The sequence below is a fragment of the Notothenia rossii genome (genome assembly GCF_949606895.1).
Source record: "Notothenia rossii genome assembly, chromosome: 9".
NCBI classification, from domain to species: Eukaryota; Metazoa; Chordata; class Actinopteri; order Perciformes; family Nototheniidae; genus Notothenia; species Notothenia rossii.
In genome coordinates, this window is record NC_136907.1 from 11,165,068 (window position 1) to 11,178,056 (window position 12,989).

The 12,989-nt window shown below is 40.1% G+C and overlaps 1 protein-coding gene across 5 annotated transcripts; it reads left to right on the plus strand.

Moving 5' to 3' along the window:
* The first annotated feature begins 302 nt into the window (after positions 1-302).
* Positions 303-12,284, plus strand: nfrkb (nuclear factor related to kappaB binding protein). Of its 5 annotated transcripts, none has more exons than XM_079647473.1 (26): positions 303-387; positions 810-960; positions 1,067-1,268; positions 1,364-1,491; positions 1,567-1,738; positions 1,850-1,954; positions 2,042-2,115; positions 2,193-2,274; positions 2,363-2,558; positions 2,656-2,767; positions 2,850-2,976; positions 3,355-3,432; positions 3,516-3,592; positions 3,680-3,726; positions 4,014-4,074; positions 4,166-4,340; positions 4,938-5,044; positions 5,121-5,244; positions 5,596-5,675; positions 5,833-6,026; positions 6,682-6,952; positions 7,039-7,221; positions 7,816-8,529; positions 10,510-10,616; positions 11,033-11,168; positions 11,607-12,284. In XM_079647473.1, the coding sequence occupies exons 2-26, from the start codon at positions 835-837 to the stop codon at positions 11,745-11,747; spliced, it is 3,819 nt and encodes a 1,272-aa protein (XP_079503599.1). In that variant the 5' UTR covers positions 303-387; positions 810-834; the 3' UTR covers positions 11,748-12,284. The 5 variants fall into 5 exon arrangements, with proteins under 5 accessions (XP_079503599.1, XP_079503597.1, XP_079503600.1 ...); XM_079647471.1 differs by having other exon boundaries at positions 339-440; XM_079647474.1 differs by having other exon boundaries at positions 339-440; positions 5,836-6,026.
* Positions 12,285-12,989: the final 705 nt, after the last annotated feature.

Below are 12,989 nucleotides of genomic sequence, written 5' to 3' on the forward strand. Positions count from 1 at the left end.
TAAATGGCTATATCCTGCACTTTCTGTTGAGAATATAGATAACAGGAAAATAAAATAAAACAATTCAGAGACGTATAGCGACAAAAACAACAGAATATACATCTTAATTGAACAATTACGTGTAGCCTAACGTTAGCCAGGTGACGGTTTTGTCGCATTTAGCTAAAATGTGAGATTGAACATTTGACATTATTATAGTGCTTTTCTGCGGAACACAAATATATGAATAATACAAAGCACGTTGTTATAGAAAAACATATAATTTATATGTCTTTGTATGTATTTTTACAGTTTATAACTTGAATGACCTAGTAACGTTATTCCTGTGGAGGGCAGCAGAGCGACGGACGGCTGGTTGTCAAACATTCTCAGTAGAAGAAGAAAACGGTACGTCGGTAAAACAGTTCCCCCTTTATTTCCAAAACACAGAGCAGTTTCAGGTAAAAGCTAGCAGCATTTTTTTAACTATCAGTATCAACTTAGTCAAAAATATGCACATTTGCCAATTCACACATTAATAGTATGTTTGCTTTGGAACAGGAATCAACATGTTATAACTGTCTCTACTGCTAGTCCAGCTGGTAGCCTAACTTGCTAAGTAGCGCTGCGTTAGAGTGGCTAATGTTTTGACATTGGTGAATGCTTTCTAATGTTCAAACCGTTTGTCGCACTGAACTATCAGATTCTACATTGAATGTAATCACAACAACATTTTGCAAATTGAATGAATTGTATCAAACGGATCGTTCAGAATCCGTCCACAGATGTTGAGATATTTAAAAGTCATATGTCTTTTTCCTGTGTGAAAGACTTTAAGCTTGGTGCAGAGGGAGAATGGATGCCCTCACTCACATGCTTACAGACCCCCTTGATCCAAAAGAAGAAGAAAATGGACAAATCACAGAGGAGTGCATGCTGGGAAACTGTAGATTAAACCTACCAGAGGACCTACTCGAGGACGTGAGTTATCTGTCGCTCAGTGATTTAAATGTTGCTCTTTCCTGCTTTAAATGACTGTTCACAGTCATGCATTCAATATTGTTGTTTAACTTTTTGTTTTTATTAGCCTGACATTTTCTTCTCTGTGCTGAGTGAAAGCACCTGGAGTGAAGTACTGTCAGATTCCCAGAGACAGCACCTTCGTCAGTTTTTGCCAAAGTTTCCAGACAACAATGTTGCAGAACAGGATGAAACCATCGGTGACCTATTCAACAACACAAACTTTCATTTTGGAAATCCCCTCCATCTTGCACAAAGACAGTTCAGAGGTGCTTACCTAGATTCACCCACCAACAAACAACAATATCATGCTGAATACATTTGTGATGCACTTTTTCTGAACATGACTCTTATCTTATCCCAGATGGTTACTTCAATCCCGAAGTGGTCAAGTACCGACAATTGTGTGCCAAGTCCCAGAAGAAGCGACAGTTACACTCCCTTCAGCAGTATTACCACAAATTGTTGAAGCACATCCTCGTCTCCAGAAAGGTATTTTTTATAAAAGTTTGAAATACAAGGCACATGGCGTCTCACAATCAGTCTAATTGTGTTTTCTTGTTTTAGGAGTTGCTTGAGTTTGCAGTTCAAAATGGTCTGGACTTTCCACCAAAAAGAAAGTTGCAGACCAAGACTCATGCTGAAATGCGAGAACCAAGGGTGAGAAGAAGATTGAGCCGCATATTAAAGGAGGTCAAAACTGAGTGCGGAGACAGCAACGCTTCATCTGATGATGACGGTGAGTCTGTTCTTTCATTTGTTTCACTGCCAATAACAATAGCGTTATATTCCTAAAGCCTTTTCTGATAAAAATGTGATGAACACTAATAAGTCTTGCATATGCTTGTAGATATATCATTATGGACTCCAGCACCCCATTCGCCTTCGTCTCCTACGCCCACTGTCTCACTCAGAGTCCTCCCCAGCCTCTCCACCCAAGACATGAAGATTACTGGTCAGTGGTTTCTGCAATATCAAGATGATGTTCCTAACAATACTACAGCAAATAAAAATGATTACAAATATTGAAATGTTTCCACAGAAAAAATAGAACTAGGGGAGAGAGATCTAAAGGCCATGCTGCAAAACCATCGGGATAAGAGGAAGCGACAGCCAGTAAGTGATGTCGGTAGAAAAAAAACAGAGATACAATTTGTCCTATTTTGTACTTGATTATTTGGTTGTTTACTCAGGATCATCCAGACTTGATGACCTCTGACCTCCACCTTGGGGACATACTTTCAAGAACAAATATCGGTCGGAAGGGGACACTGCGTGAGTAAAACTTTAATAAATAAAAAAAGTCTTGCTTTATTTGCTGTCATGACAAACTCTTTATTATTCTTTGTTTTTTTCCTTGCAGCACTTTTTGATCTGTCACTGCCTAAGAAGAAGATTAAAGATGAAAGAAGAAAGAAGAAAATGAGGACAATAAAAGTGGAATCTGAGGATCCTTGTGAAATTCTCTCACCTTCAGAAAACGCATCAGCTCCACCAGCGAGCATCATCAACTCCCTGCCGGACACGCCGTCCACTCCCCTGGCCAACATCAAAGAGGAGTAAGTCTAGTCCTCTGCTGGCATTAAGAATATTATGAATTGTATACGTCTTTATTGTACTATCATCAAAGACTAATATAAAAAAACTTCTTTACAGAATTGTGGAGGAGTGTCCGAGCAGTCCGGCTCCAGTTGAGGAAATAGCTATCAGTTTCTTCAGCTTGTTGGAGAGCATTTTAGCGTCAGAAAGCCTTACCAGCACTTCATTGGTATGCACTCAGCACCACAGAGTCTCACTTACATATTATACAATTGACTTCACTTTATAACACATACATTGTGATCTCTCAGTTGGAGGAAAAAGTTCAAATGTGGCAGTCCTCTCCAGCCAGTTCCCTCAACGTCTGGTTCTCATCTGTCCCGTGCTGGTCTGACTTGGTGCTTCAAGCCCTGCAGTTCCTTGCAGGAGAGACTAAAGGTGAGGAAGACTTTTGTTTTTGCCGCTGCTTTTAATTGAACTCAATTAGGGATATTGCTAGTTTTAAATCCAGGCTGAAGACTTTTGTTTTTGCTGCTGCTTTTAATTGAACTATTCACATCTTACACTGCACTGTAACTTGTATTCATGTACCTGTCCTATTCATGTTTTCTTATCTTTGCTTTTTAATGTTTATAATGTGTTTCTGCTGTACTATTTCTTTAATGTTTTTCATTTTTGTAAAGCACTTTGAACGGCCTTGTGTTGAAAGGTCATATATAAATAAACGTGCCTTGCCTAAGTAGTGCTCACTCACACTGACATAGTGATGCCTTTTCTCAACTCCATGTTACTTACATTTGCTATGTTTGTTATCAGATGGCATGATGGCACTCCCCAGTGGCTTTTTTCCATTTGTGGAATTCGCTGATGAATCTCAGCAGTGGAGGTGGATCGGTAAGGAGGGTCAGCTTTTGAAATCCCATATCGATGAATTCCTGATTTTATACTTGAGGGTTAAAGTGGATCATTTGTTTCAGGCCCCACGCACGATACAGAGAAGGATCTCAGCGCACTCTGTCAGCTGTGGCTGGACTCCAAAGATTTAGTCATCAAGGTAGTTCCGTTGTTATATCAAATCTGTTTGTACTGTGCTATACTACGATGTTAATGTTCACCACTATTTTCTTTGTGTTTTAAACAGACCGAAAATGAAGAAATGATGGAGATGACTTCTCCTACTGCAAGAGTGTAAGATTCAGCGACTTAAAAGCATTGCAAACACAATATACTTGCTGAACAAATTATGAATTAATTGATGGACCATAGCTAAATTGAAAAACTTTTTTTATGGGTTCCTGGTAGTACTTAGCTTTTTAAAATTAATTTAAGTATTTTATTTTATCAGCCAAAAAGTAACCATAGCTCTATTTTAAATAAATATTAGAGGTATCTTTAGCATGACATTAACATACCAAAGAAGTAAGAGTTACAATATGTTCTTTGAAGTTAACAATGTAATGTCTCTTCCCAAACAGCTCAACTGACTATGTGGTACGGCCCAGCACTGGGGATGAGAGACAAGTATTTCAAATCCAGGTTTGTGGAATCTTATGTTTTTATTAAAGCATGTTTCCGCTTTTTCCTGCACAATCTTTTGAACCCAACATCTTTTTCTTTCTTTTTTTAGGAGCAGCAGCGATACAACCAGCCGCATAAGGCCTTCACCTTTAGGATGCACGGCTTTGAATCTGTGGTGGGGCCGGTTAAAGGCGTGTTCGATAAGGAGATGTCCCTCAACAAAGCCAGGGAGCACACGCTGCTGCGCTCAGACCGACCCCCATATGTCACCATTCTTTCTCTGGGTAGGTAGACCCTCTCTTTTACTCTAAAACCATTGTATGGCTGCGGGAAATCAGTATTTATTTAAAGGTCACCTATTGTGCAAAATCCACTTTTCGATGTATTTTATACATCAACATGTGTCCCCTCTGTGTAAAGAGATTCTGAAAGTCTCAGTAACTAAGACCCCCTCTCTTTTTGTCCTGATCCATTTCTATAAAAACCTGTCTGAAAATGAGCTGATCACATTTTGGCCACTTTATGATGTCACAATGTTTTTTTGGTCAGTGTTTGCCATATCCCCCCCCCCCCACACCTTATCACCTGAATCTCCTCCTAGAGCACCATTGAGTTTTTTTAACCAAATATCTCTCAGAGGGGCGTGGGGAGGGGCTCCTTATTTTAATATAAAGTAACAGACAGAGAATCAGCGCTTTTGAAACAGGGCTGAAACAGAGGGGATTATGGGTAATGCTGCAATGATCTGTTTGGTATTTAGAGCCAAACACTTCAGAGACATGATTTGTATATATCTGAGACCTATAATATATTGATGAAAAACAGTATAATAGGGGACCTTTTAAGTGTGTGCCATAATTCTGACCTTATTTCTCCCGTAGTGCGAGATGCAGCGGCCAGGTTACCCAACGGAGAAGGAACAAGGGCGGAGATCTGTGAACTGTTGAAAGACTCACAATTTCTTGCTCCAGATGTAACCAGTGCACAGGTAAGATATTATTTGTCTTTTAGTCAACTTTACAGTGGCTTGAAGCCTTTAAGTAATTTTCTTCTTTGCTATCTAGGTGAACACGGTGGTCAGTGGGGCTCTGGATAGACTTCACTATGAGAAAGACCCCTGTGTGAAGTATGACATTGGTCGTAAGCTCTGGATTTACCTGCACCGCAGTCGCAGCCAAGAGGAATTTGGTAAGATAGCATGTGCTCGATGTTTAGCTCTCAGCTGTCCACCTTTTAAAGCGTAAAGATCTCTTAAGTCTGTGGTCTTTTTCATTTGTCTTATTTTGACGATAAGATTCATTTTATTTCCCATAACTCCATTTGATCTGCCTGACACAGAATTCAAAAAGTTAGTTTTTTTTGTACCGTGGATTTGTAGAAGATGTTGAACTTTGATAGCTTTCATTCCTTTAACTTTCTATTGCCCTGGTCCTGTGTTCACCATACTCTGATTGAATTGAGAGGAAGAAACACGTTTTCTTGTAGTAAATGCTTTCAGTTATTTCAATGTTTTTTCATATCTTTCTATCTTTTCTCCAGAGAGGATCCACCAGGCTCAAGCTGCTGCTGCAAAAGCAAGAAAAGCCCTACAGCAGAAACCTAAACCTCCGTCAAAGCCTGTGAGTCCATCACCTTCATTTAACTGCAAAAAAAAGCGACATCTACCTGCACACATAAACTATTAGCTGTTTGGAAAACACTGTGGAAGTTTGAAGTGGCTTATCAGTGTGTGAAAGTTGTCAAGTGTTGGTTATGAATCTCCTGGTTATCTTTTAGAAGTCTGGTAAAGAAGGAGGCGGTAAAACCCCGGGGTGTCTGGAGGCAGGACAGGATATGGGCTCCATTCCTATGTCCCCAACCCCTACAACACCCACTCTAAACATACCAGGAAACCCTAAATCCCCCTTACCCTGCGCTGCCAGCACGCCAACAAAGACCGGGGGCCCGGACACAATCAAGACCAGCACAGGGTCAGTGTGCCACAAGTCAAAAGTCAAAGTTGTCAATCTTTCAGTTTGTGTGTACAGACGGAGAGATCGAAATACCGTTTCCCACAATCCCGAATACAAAAACTATATAATATATATACAGTGTGTGTATATATATATATACATAAATACACAATCAAAAGACACACTTATAACGTCTTTATGTTCTTATTAATATTATAATATTTAATATTCCATTCCTCACATACTTATGTATATATAATATCCTGATTTATATTTTGTTGCTTTTGTAATTCAACATGTATATTTTCAGCTTTTTTTAATGCTATTTTATTTCTATTGAGATGTTTACATTTTGGAATATTTATTTCTAGTCTTTTATTTTTTATTGTACAATGCCATGTCTTTAAGCTGCTGCCTCGCAAACATTTCCCAAATTGGGATCAATAAATGACTTCTTATCATATTGATCTTATCTTCTTATACAATACAATACATACAACCTATTTTCTTCAGCATCATTAGAATCAGAATCAGAAACAGGTATATTTCTAAGTAGGTTGACACGTACGTAGGAATTTGACTTGATGTCGTGGTGCATACATAAAAGTAAAACAATAAAATTTAAAAAAAGTGTACTAACTCATCGTTTCCTTGCCTCTTCTCGCTATCCCAGGGTTCTCCTCGTGTCCCCCCCCTCGCTGCCCCAGCTGGGAACGATCTTACCCAGCAGTCAGGCCTGCCCACAGGTTTCACATACGGTCACGTCCCAACACGCGGCTCGGATAGTGAGCCACCTGGCGGCAGGCTCCCTCCCTCAGGTGCGGGTGGTGTCCGCTCATTCTGGTCTGATTCCCTCTGCAGGAGGTCAACAGGCTACCATGTTGCATCATACCCCCCACCAGATAAGGATGCCAATGTCAATGACAGCCAAGGGCATCTCCCAGGTAGACAGATAAAGAGCAGAGTTTATTGTTTTGTATCTTGCAAATACATAATGACTTATGGCTGTGTCTGTTATATTTGTCAACAGACAGTGGTTTCTCTTCCTCTGAGGACTCAGTCTGTCAGTAGTCCGGTCCACGTGCCCACCACCCTCTCAGTGTCTGCTGTAGCTTTGGCCAAACCTCAAGCCCGGTCCCCTGGAAGCCCGGCACACAACCACCCCTCTTCCCCCGCTCTGCTGCATGGAGTCTCCGGCCAGAATATAAAACAGGTTTGTTTAAACTATGATGTTTATCCAGTAAGTTAACCGGAACAGTCTTTAGCTGCTATAATGTTTTGTTAAAGCAAAGGTTTAAAATGTGTAAATGGGCTAATCCCTCAAACTGCAATAAGGTATTTACAAGTAGATAAAGTCGTTAAAATGTTTTAAACTCTTATTCCTAATTGTGGAAATCAGTCTTTTTAGTTTTGGTTCATTCTTTTCGCGCATGGAGAATTTTTTTGTTCCCCTTCTGATTACAAACGTTATATAGTTACACGTTTTGGTGCTGGCTGAGACTGAAACAAATACCATATTCTTAAATGAGTAACACTTTTTTTCTGACTTTTTCTTCAGAGCTTCCATATTGTAAGAAGTGAGATTTCACTTGTGTTTTAATGAGTAACCAGGTCTAGGTGCTATTTACATGCTGTTAAAGCAAAAATATGGCCACTAAATAGAAGTGTTTCATTCAAGGTATACAATACAGGTATATTCAGGCAGTATGAGAAAAATAATGTGATATCAACCATTAGAGCATGTATACATGGAAACTGAAAATACAAGTATGAACCTGAAACATATCTTTGAATGTTCCTTTTGAAGGTGTCTATCACAGGCCAATTGGGAATGAAGCATGCTGGAGGAGCAGGAATCCCAATAACAGCTACCAACCTGCGTATCCAGGGTAAAGATGTCCTCCGCCTCCCTCCCTCCTCCATCACTACAGACTCTAAGGGCCAGACGGTGCTGCGGATCACCCCAGACATGATGGCCACTCTCGCCAAATCCCCAGTTGCGACTGTCAAACTCACCCCTGACTTCCTGGGCTCAGCCTCAGGCGGTAAAAGCATATCAGCTACTCTGCACATGACGCCCCCCCACTCCTTGCCTTCCTCTGCCTCCGGTTCCACTTCGGATCTTCAGACCACTAAAGCAGGCTCTGTTACCTCCACCTTGTTGAAGGCCACCGGCGACATTCGTCTGATGCCCACTCTGGCTGTCACTATGGCGGACCAAAAAACAAGAACCTTCTCCACTGTTTCCTCCCCCGACAAGAGCGGGGCCACCATTCGGATAATGCCGGGCCTCGGTGTGATTCCACAGAAACAGGGTCACACCATCACTATGACAACCACCACTGGCACTAAGACCCTCACAGCGTCTACATGTGCTAACGTAGTGACCATGGCTGCCAGTGTTGTGGCCGGGGCCAAGGGGCTCACTGTGGCTCCGGGGGTCTCATGCTCCACTCTGACGCTAGGAACAGCCACTGCCACCGTGAGGCAGGTCCCCGCTACCGTGGTTACCACACAAACAGTAAGAGAGTTTGTCTCATTCTGCTCATGTTTTAAGGACAATGCTATTTTTTTTGTATATTTTGCGCCATCATGATCGCACCAGGTATTTCATGTAATTGAATAACAGCAGATGGCCACTAGGTGTCACTGTTTCACTTGAATTGATCCGGTCCAAAGCCCCTACAGCAGGGGTGTCAAACTAAATGTCATTGCAGGCCACATTAGCATTATGGTAGCACTCAAAGGGCCGGCTGTAACTTTAAGACTATATAAATATACATATATAAATAAATCATATTAATTTAATAATGTATTATATTACATTATTGGCTCTGCATTGGATTATTATCAGTTCTGGTAATAACTTCGTCTGAAGTTTAGGGCAAATAATGGAAAGCAAATATTCAACAATTACACCAATTGTATTGTATATTATTTTATTTTCAAACTCTTGCGGGCCACATAAAATGAGTATGACACCCCTGCCCTACAGCAAGGGTATGCATGTAACCACAATCAGCAATGATTTATAAAGCCAACCTCGGACAAACACCTCACGTTTGCAGTGGCGGCGGGTACTGTAGGCTAGGGAAGGCTAAGCCTTCTCAAATATTTTTGTCACTGCATCGTGGTAAAATAAAAATATAATGTTTGTGTCTTTGACATTAGCGCTGCTATGCAGCCACCTGTGCCCTGTACTACGAAGCCAGTTCAACAGACCCTGGATATGTTTGAGTTATCTTAACTAACCCTAACAAAACGAGATCTCGCTAAGCGGTCCTACGACGCTGGTTATCAACTCTGTAAATCAAGCAAGGGTTTCTCTCTCCAGCTGAGTGTGCATTCACGTGAAAAGGGCGGGGTTAGCAACATTTGACCAATCACAAACAGGGACAAGTGTAGCCTACTGACAGCGCAGCGTCATACTTCATTCATGAAAAGTAAACTAATATTAGACAAATATGAGCTTTAACCATCCATGATTTAAACTTATAATCCAGGATACAAGCCACTAGCTGCACCTGCAAGGTGAATACAGAACAACTGGTTAAAAAATAAATAAACTACAGAGTGTTGAGAGCGTACAACAGTTTTATGATATCACTGCCCCATCTAGACACGAGTGGATCTGACTTTAATTACATTTGAGTTGAGTGTTTCGTCAACTTAATGTGTTCCTTAAAATAATACTTCTGCATACAGTATGTGACAATGTAAGTGTTGCACGGCCAGATACGGCTCAGCTGACTCAGATAAGGAAATATATTATGATATTATATGATCGATGATCTGATTGATGATGTGATATGAATGATAAGTGCGACACGTCGGCGTCTTCTCTGCATACGGCAGTTTAAACTGTATTTCCTTTATCCTGTAATATGACTTGATAGATTTAAACTCCGCACACTGAGCTCTGATTGGTCACTGAGTTGATCTCTTTTCTATACACGCCGGAGGCGGGCAGCGTCAGGTAAAAAAAGTTATTTAGCCTTCCCAAACCTGAGCCTCACGCGCCGCCTACGCACGTTTGCCCATGCCAAACAACGCGGATATGTCGGAGTGAAATATGAAATAACCGATGGACACGGCTAAGCACAAATCTGCTATTCCTTCTTCCTCCTCACATGCATCCCAGTTTCCCAACAAGAAACAGCAAGGAAATGTGTTCAGCATTTGAGATGCTGCTGGATGAAAACAAATGCATCTCTGAATAGTTGATTTCTTGATTTCAAAGAAAAAGATCGAGGCTCTCTTAGGACAAAACAATGAATGAAAATCCTTTTTTTTGGATAGCTATGTTATATAGTGAAATCCTAAAAACATAGACAATGCTTTGTTTCATTAGAGTTGGCCGGCTTGAGGTTGTGATTTATTGATTTGAATAGTTTTCTCAGAGACAATGGGAATTCATTCATGTGGAACCCACAAAGTCTAGTTAATCATTTTTAAGTCACATGACTAGGGAATAATGTTTTTTTTTTTTACAACCCTTTAGGGGAAGTTACCAACACGGATAACTGTACCCATCTCTGTGCTGAGCCAACCACTGAAGAGCAAGAGTGTTGTGACCACACCGATGGTGAAAGGAAGTCTAAACGCTAGGTAAGTCTCATTATCTGCATTTATTTAAAAAAAAGTTGGAGAACATTTTCTTTTGTTTGAACCTTTTCAAGACAAAATGATTGGTAATTATCTATTTTAATAAATCGCTAAAAGATTAAATGAAATCTAAAAAGTAAAATGATTGGTAAGTAAGGTATTATTTTGCGAATTTCCACTATATCTTTTTATTTTCATGAACTGTTAAATCCAATCCTTTGACGTTTAACCTTAATTTGGAATCGTCATCTTTCTTTCTAATGTATGTATATTTTGTTTTGTAGTTTTGAAGCCTCTTTATTATATATATTTATTTATCAATAAAACAATCATTTTGTCTCACTTGATCCTCCTTTTCATCTGTACGTTTGGCCGGTGGATTGAAATGTTTTTGCCCCTCCCCCCTCTCCTTTTTGCAGTCTGAGCAGTCTGGGCAGGAACATCATCCTCACCACCATGCCTGCAGGCACCAAGCTGATCGCAGGGAACAAACCGGTCAGCTTCGTCACCGCGCAGCAGTTCCAGCAGCTTCAGCAGCAGGGACAGGCCACACAGGTGACATTACAGCGCACAGTTGTCAATAAGTCAAATAATTTAAAGATCAACTATTATGCAAAATCCACTTCCCCCCCCCCCCCCCCCTTATCACCTGAATCTCCTCCTAGAGCTCCTTTGTGTTCTTTTTAACCAAATATCTCTCAGAGGGGCGTGGGGAGTGGCTCCTTATTTTCATCTAAAGTAACAGACAGAGAATCAGCACTTTTGAAACAGGGCTGAAACAGAGGGGATTATGGGTAATGCTGCAATGATCTGTTTGGTGTTTGGAGCCAAACACTTCAGAGACATGTTTTGTATATTATCTGAGACCTATAATATATTGATGAAAGCAGTATGATAGGTGAGCTTTAAAGACTTGATCAAACCACCTTGAGGCTGCTTTACGGTCCACTAATGTAAGCCTAGAGCCTGATCGTTTTTCTTTCTTTGTTTTAGGTTCGCATCCAGACGGTCCAAGCGCAGCAGCTCCAGCAGCGCATGGCAACAGGCTCCCCGAAATCTATTTCCACAGTTGTAGTCACGACAGCACCTTCACCCAAATGTGCCCCCGACCCCCCTCCTGCACCCAAACAGTGATGGTCGGTTGTTCAACATGATTTTACTTGTTTGTTCTCTCGCAAGTGTATTTGTAACATTGTATATTATCATTACAATTTGGATAATACTCACAAAGCCAGAAACATTGCTTTTTTTTCTTTTAAGGATTTTGACTTGCGTTCCGTCTAACCCTTTCTCTGTTGAAGCGCGTTAAACTCTTCAGTCACTATGAACAGTATGTTAAAAATGGCCACATTGTTTCAACAAAAATGTAAACAATGGAAAATGTGTGACTATGCTGCTCCAACCATGCAGGCTCTTTCCTTTCCAGCAGCTTACTGTACACATGTACACAAGACCAGTTCCTCTGTTAATATTTTACAACCTAAATACAACTTCTTATCACAACTCATTCATTCATATTAAAGTACACATTGTAAATTCTAATTGACTGTCAATAGGATTTTCTCTATCATTTTGTTTGATTTAAAGCAATATTATCAAATGTGAAGTGGAAATTTGTCTGATTTATTTGGATGTTGTGATTTTTGTTTTAATACATTATTTGTTCTCCTATCAGGTGTGCATTCTTTTGATCGCAGGCCATACACCCATACATTTCTGTAACTTTTACTTTTCTGTTTTTAAAGGAACTTTTCTGTTTTTAACAGAACAACAGATCATATCATATATACAGAATTTCTGTTTTATCTTTAGATTTCTTTCAAAAAAAGAAACTGAAATTACTTTTTGCAAAACTACAGACGCAGCCTCATAGACCGTCAACATTTAAAATGAAATCTAGTATAGTTAAACGAGTCATAACCATGCATTCAATCTTCATCCGGCTCTTCAAGCAAAGCTTTCTGGGAGCTCATTTTGGAGGATGTATTAAACTTTGAATATACTGTATCTCATGAATAATCCCATGCAGGTTAACAACTGATGTGTGACTCTGTCCTCTGCATATTGACCACTAGGTGTCACTCTTGGTCCAGTCTTACAGGCTCACTGACATGCTGCTACACCTATAATATAATCAGCCAACACAATATAAATGTAAACCCCTACATAAAATACCAGCTGTTGTAGACATGGACATAAAGAGAAATAATAATCATAACCTCAATGTTGTCTAACAAGGAATGAACGATGACATTTGTTGAAATCATATTAATGTAGCAGTAAACCTATATTTATCCAGTCCTTTTTACACGTTTTTAGTGTTACAAAGGTACTATTGAAGACTAGGTTTAACCACAACAAACTTGATTATGTTGG

Coding starts and splice junctions, on each gene's coding strand:
- nfrkb (XM_079647473.1), top strand. CDS start 835: ATGGATGCCCTCACTCACATGCTTACAGACCCCCTTGATCCAAAAGAA. Junction 1,492..1,566: donor ACATCCTCGTCTCCAGAAAG/GTATTTTTTATA, acceptor TTCTTGTTTTAG/GAGTTGCTTGAGTTTGCAGT. Junction 3,593..3,679: donor CCAAAGATTTAGTCATCAAG/GTAGTTCCGTTG, acceptor TGTTTTAAACAG/ACCGAAAATGAAGAAATGAT.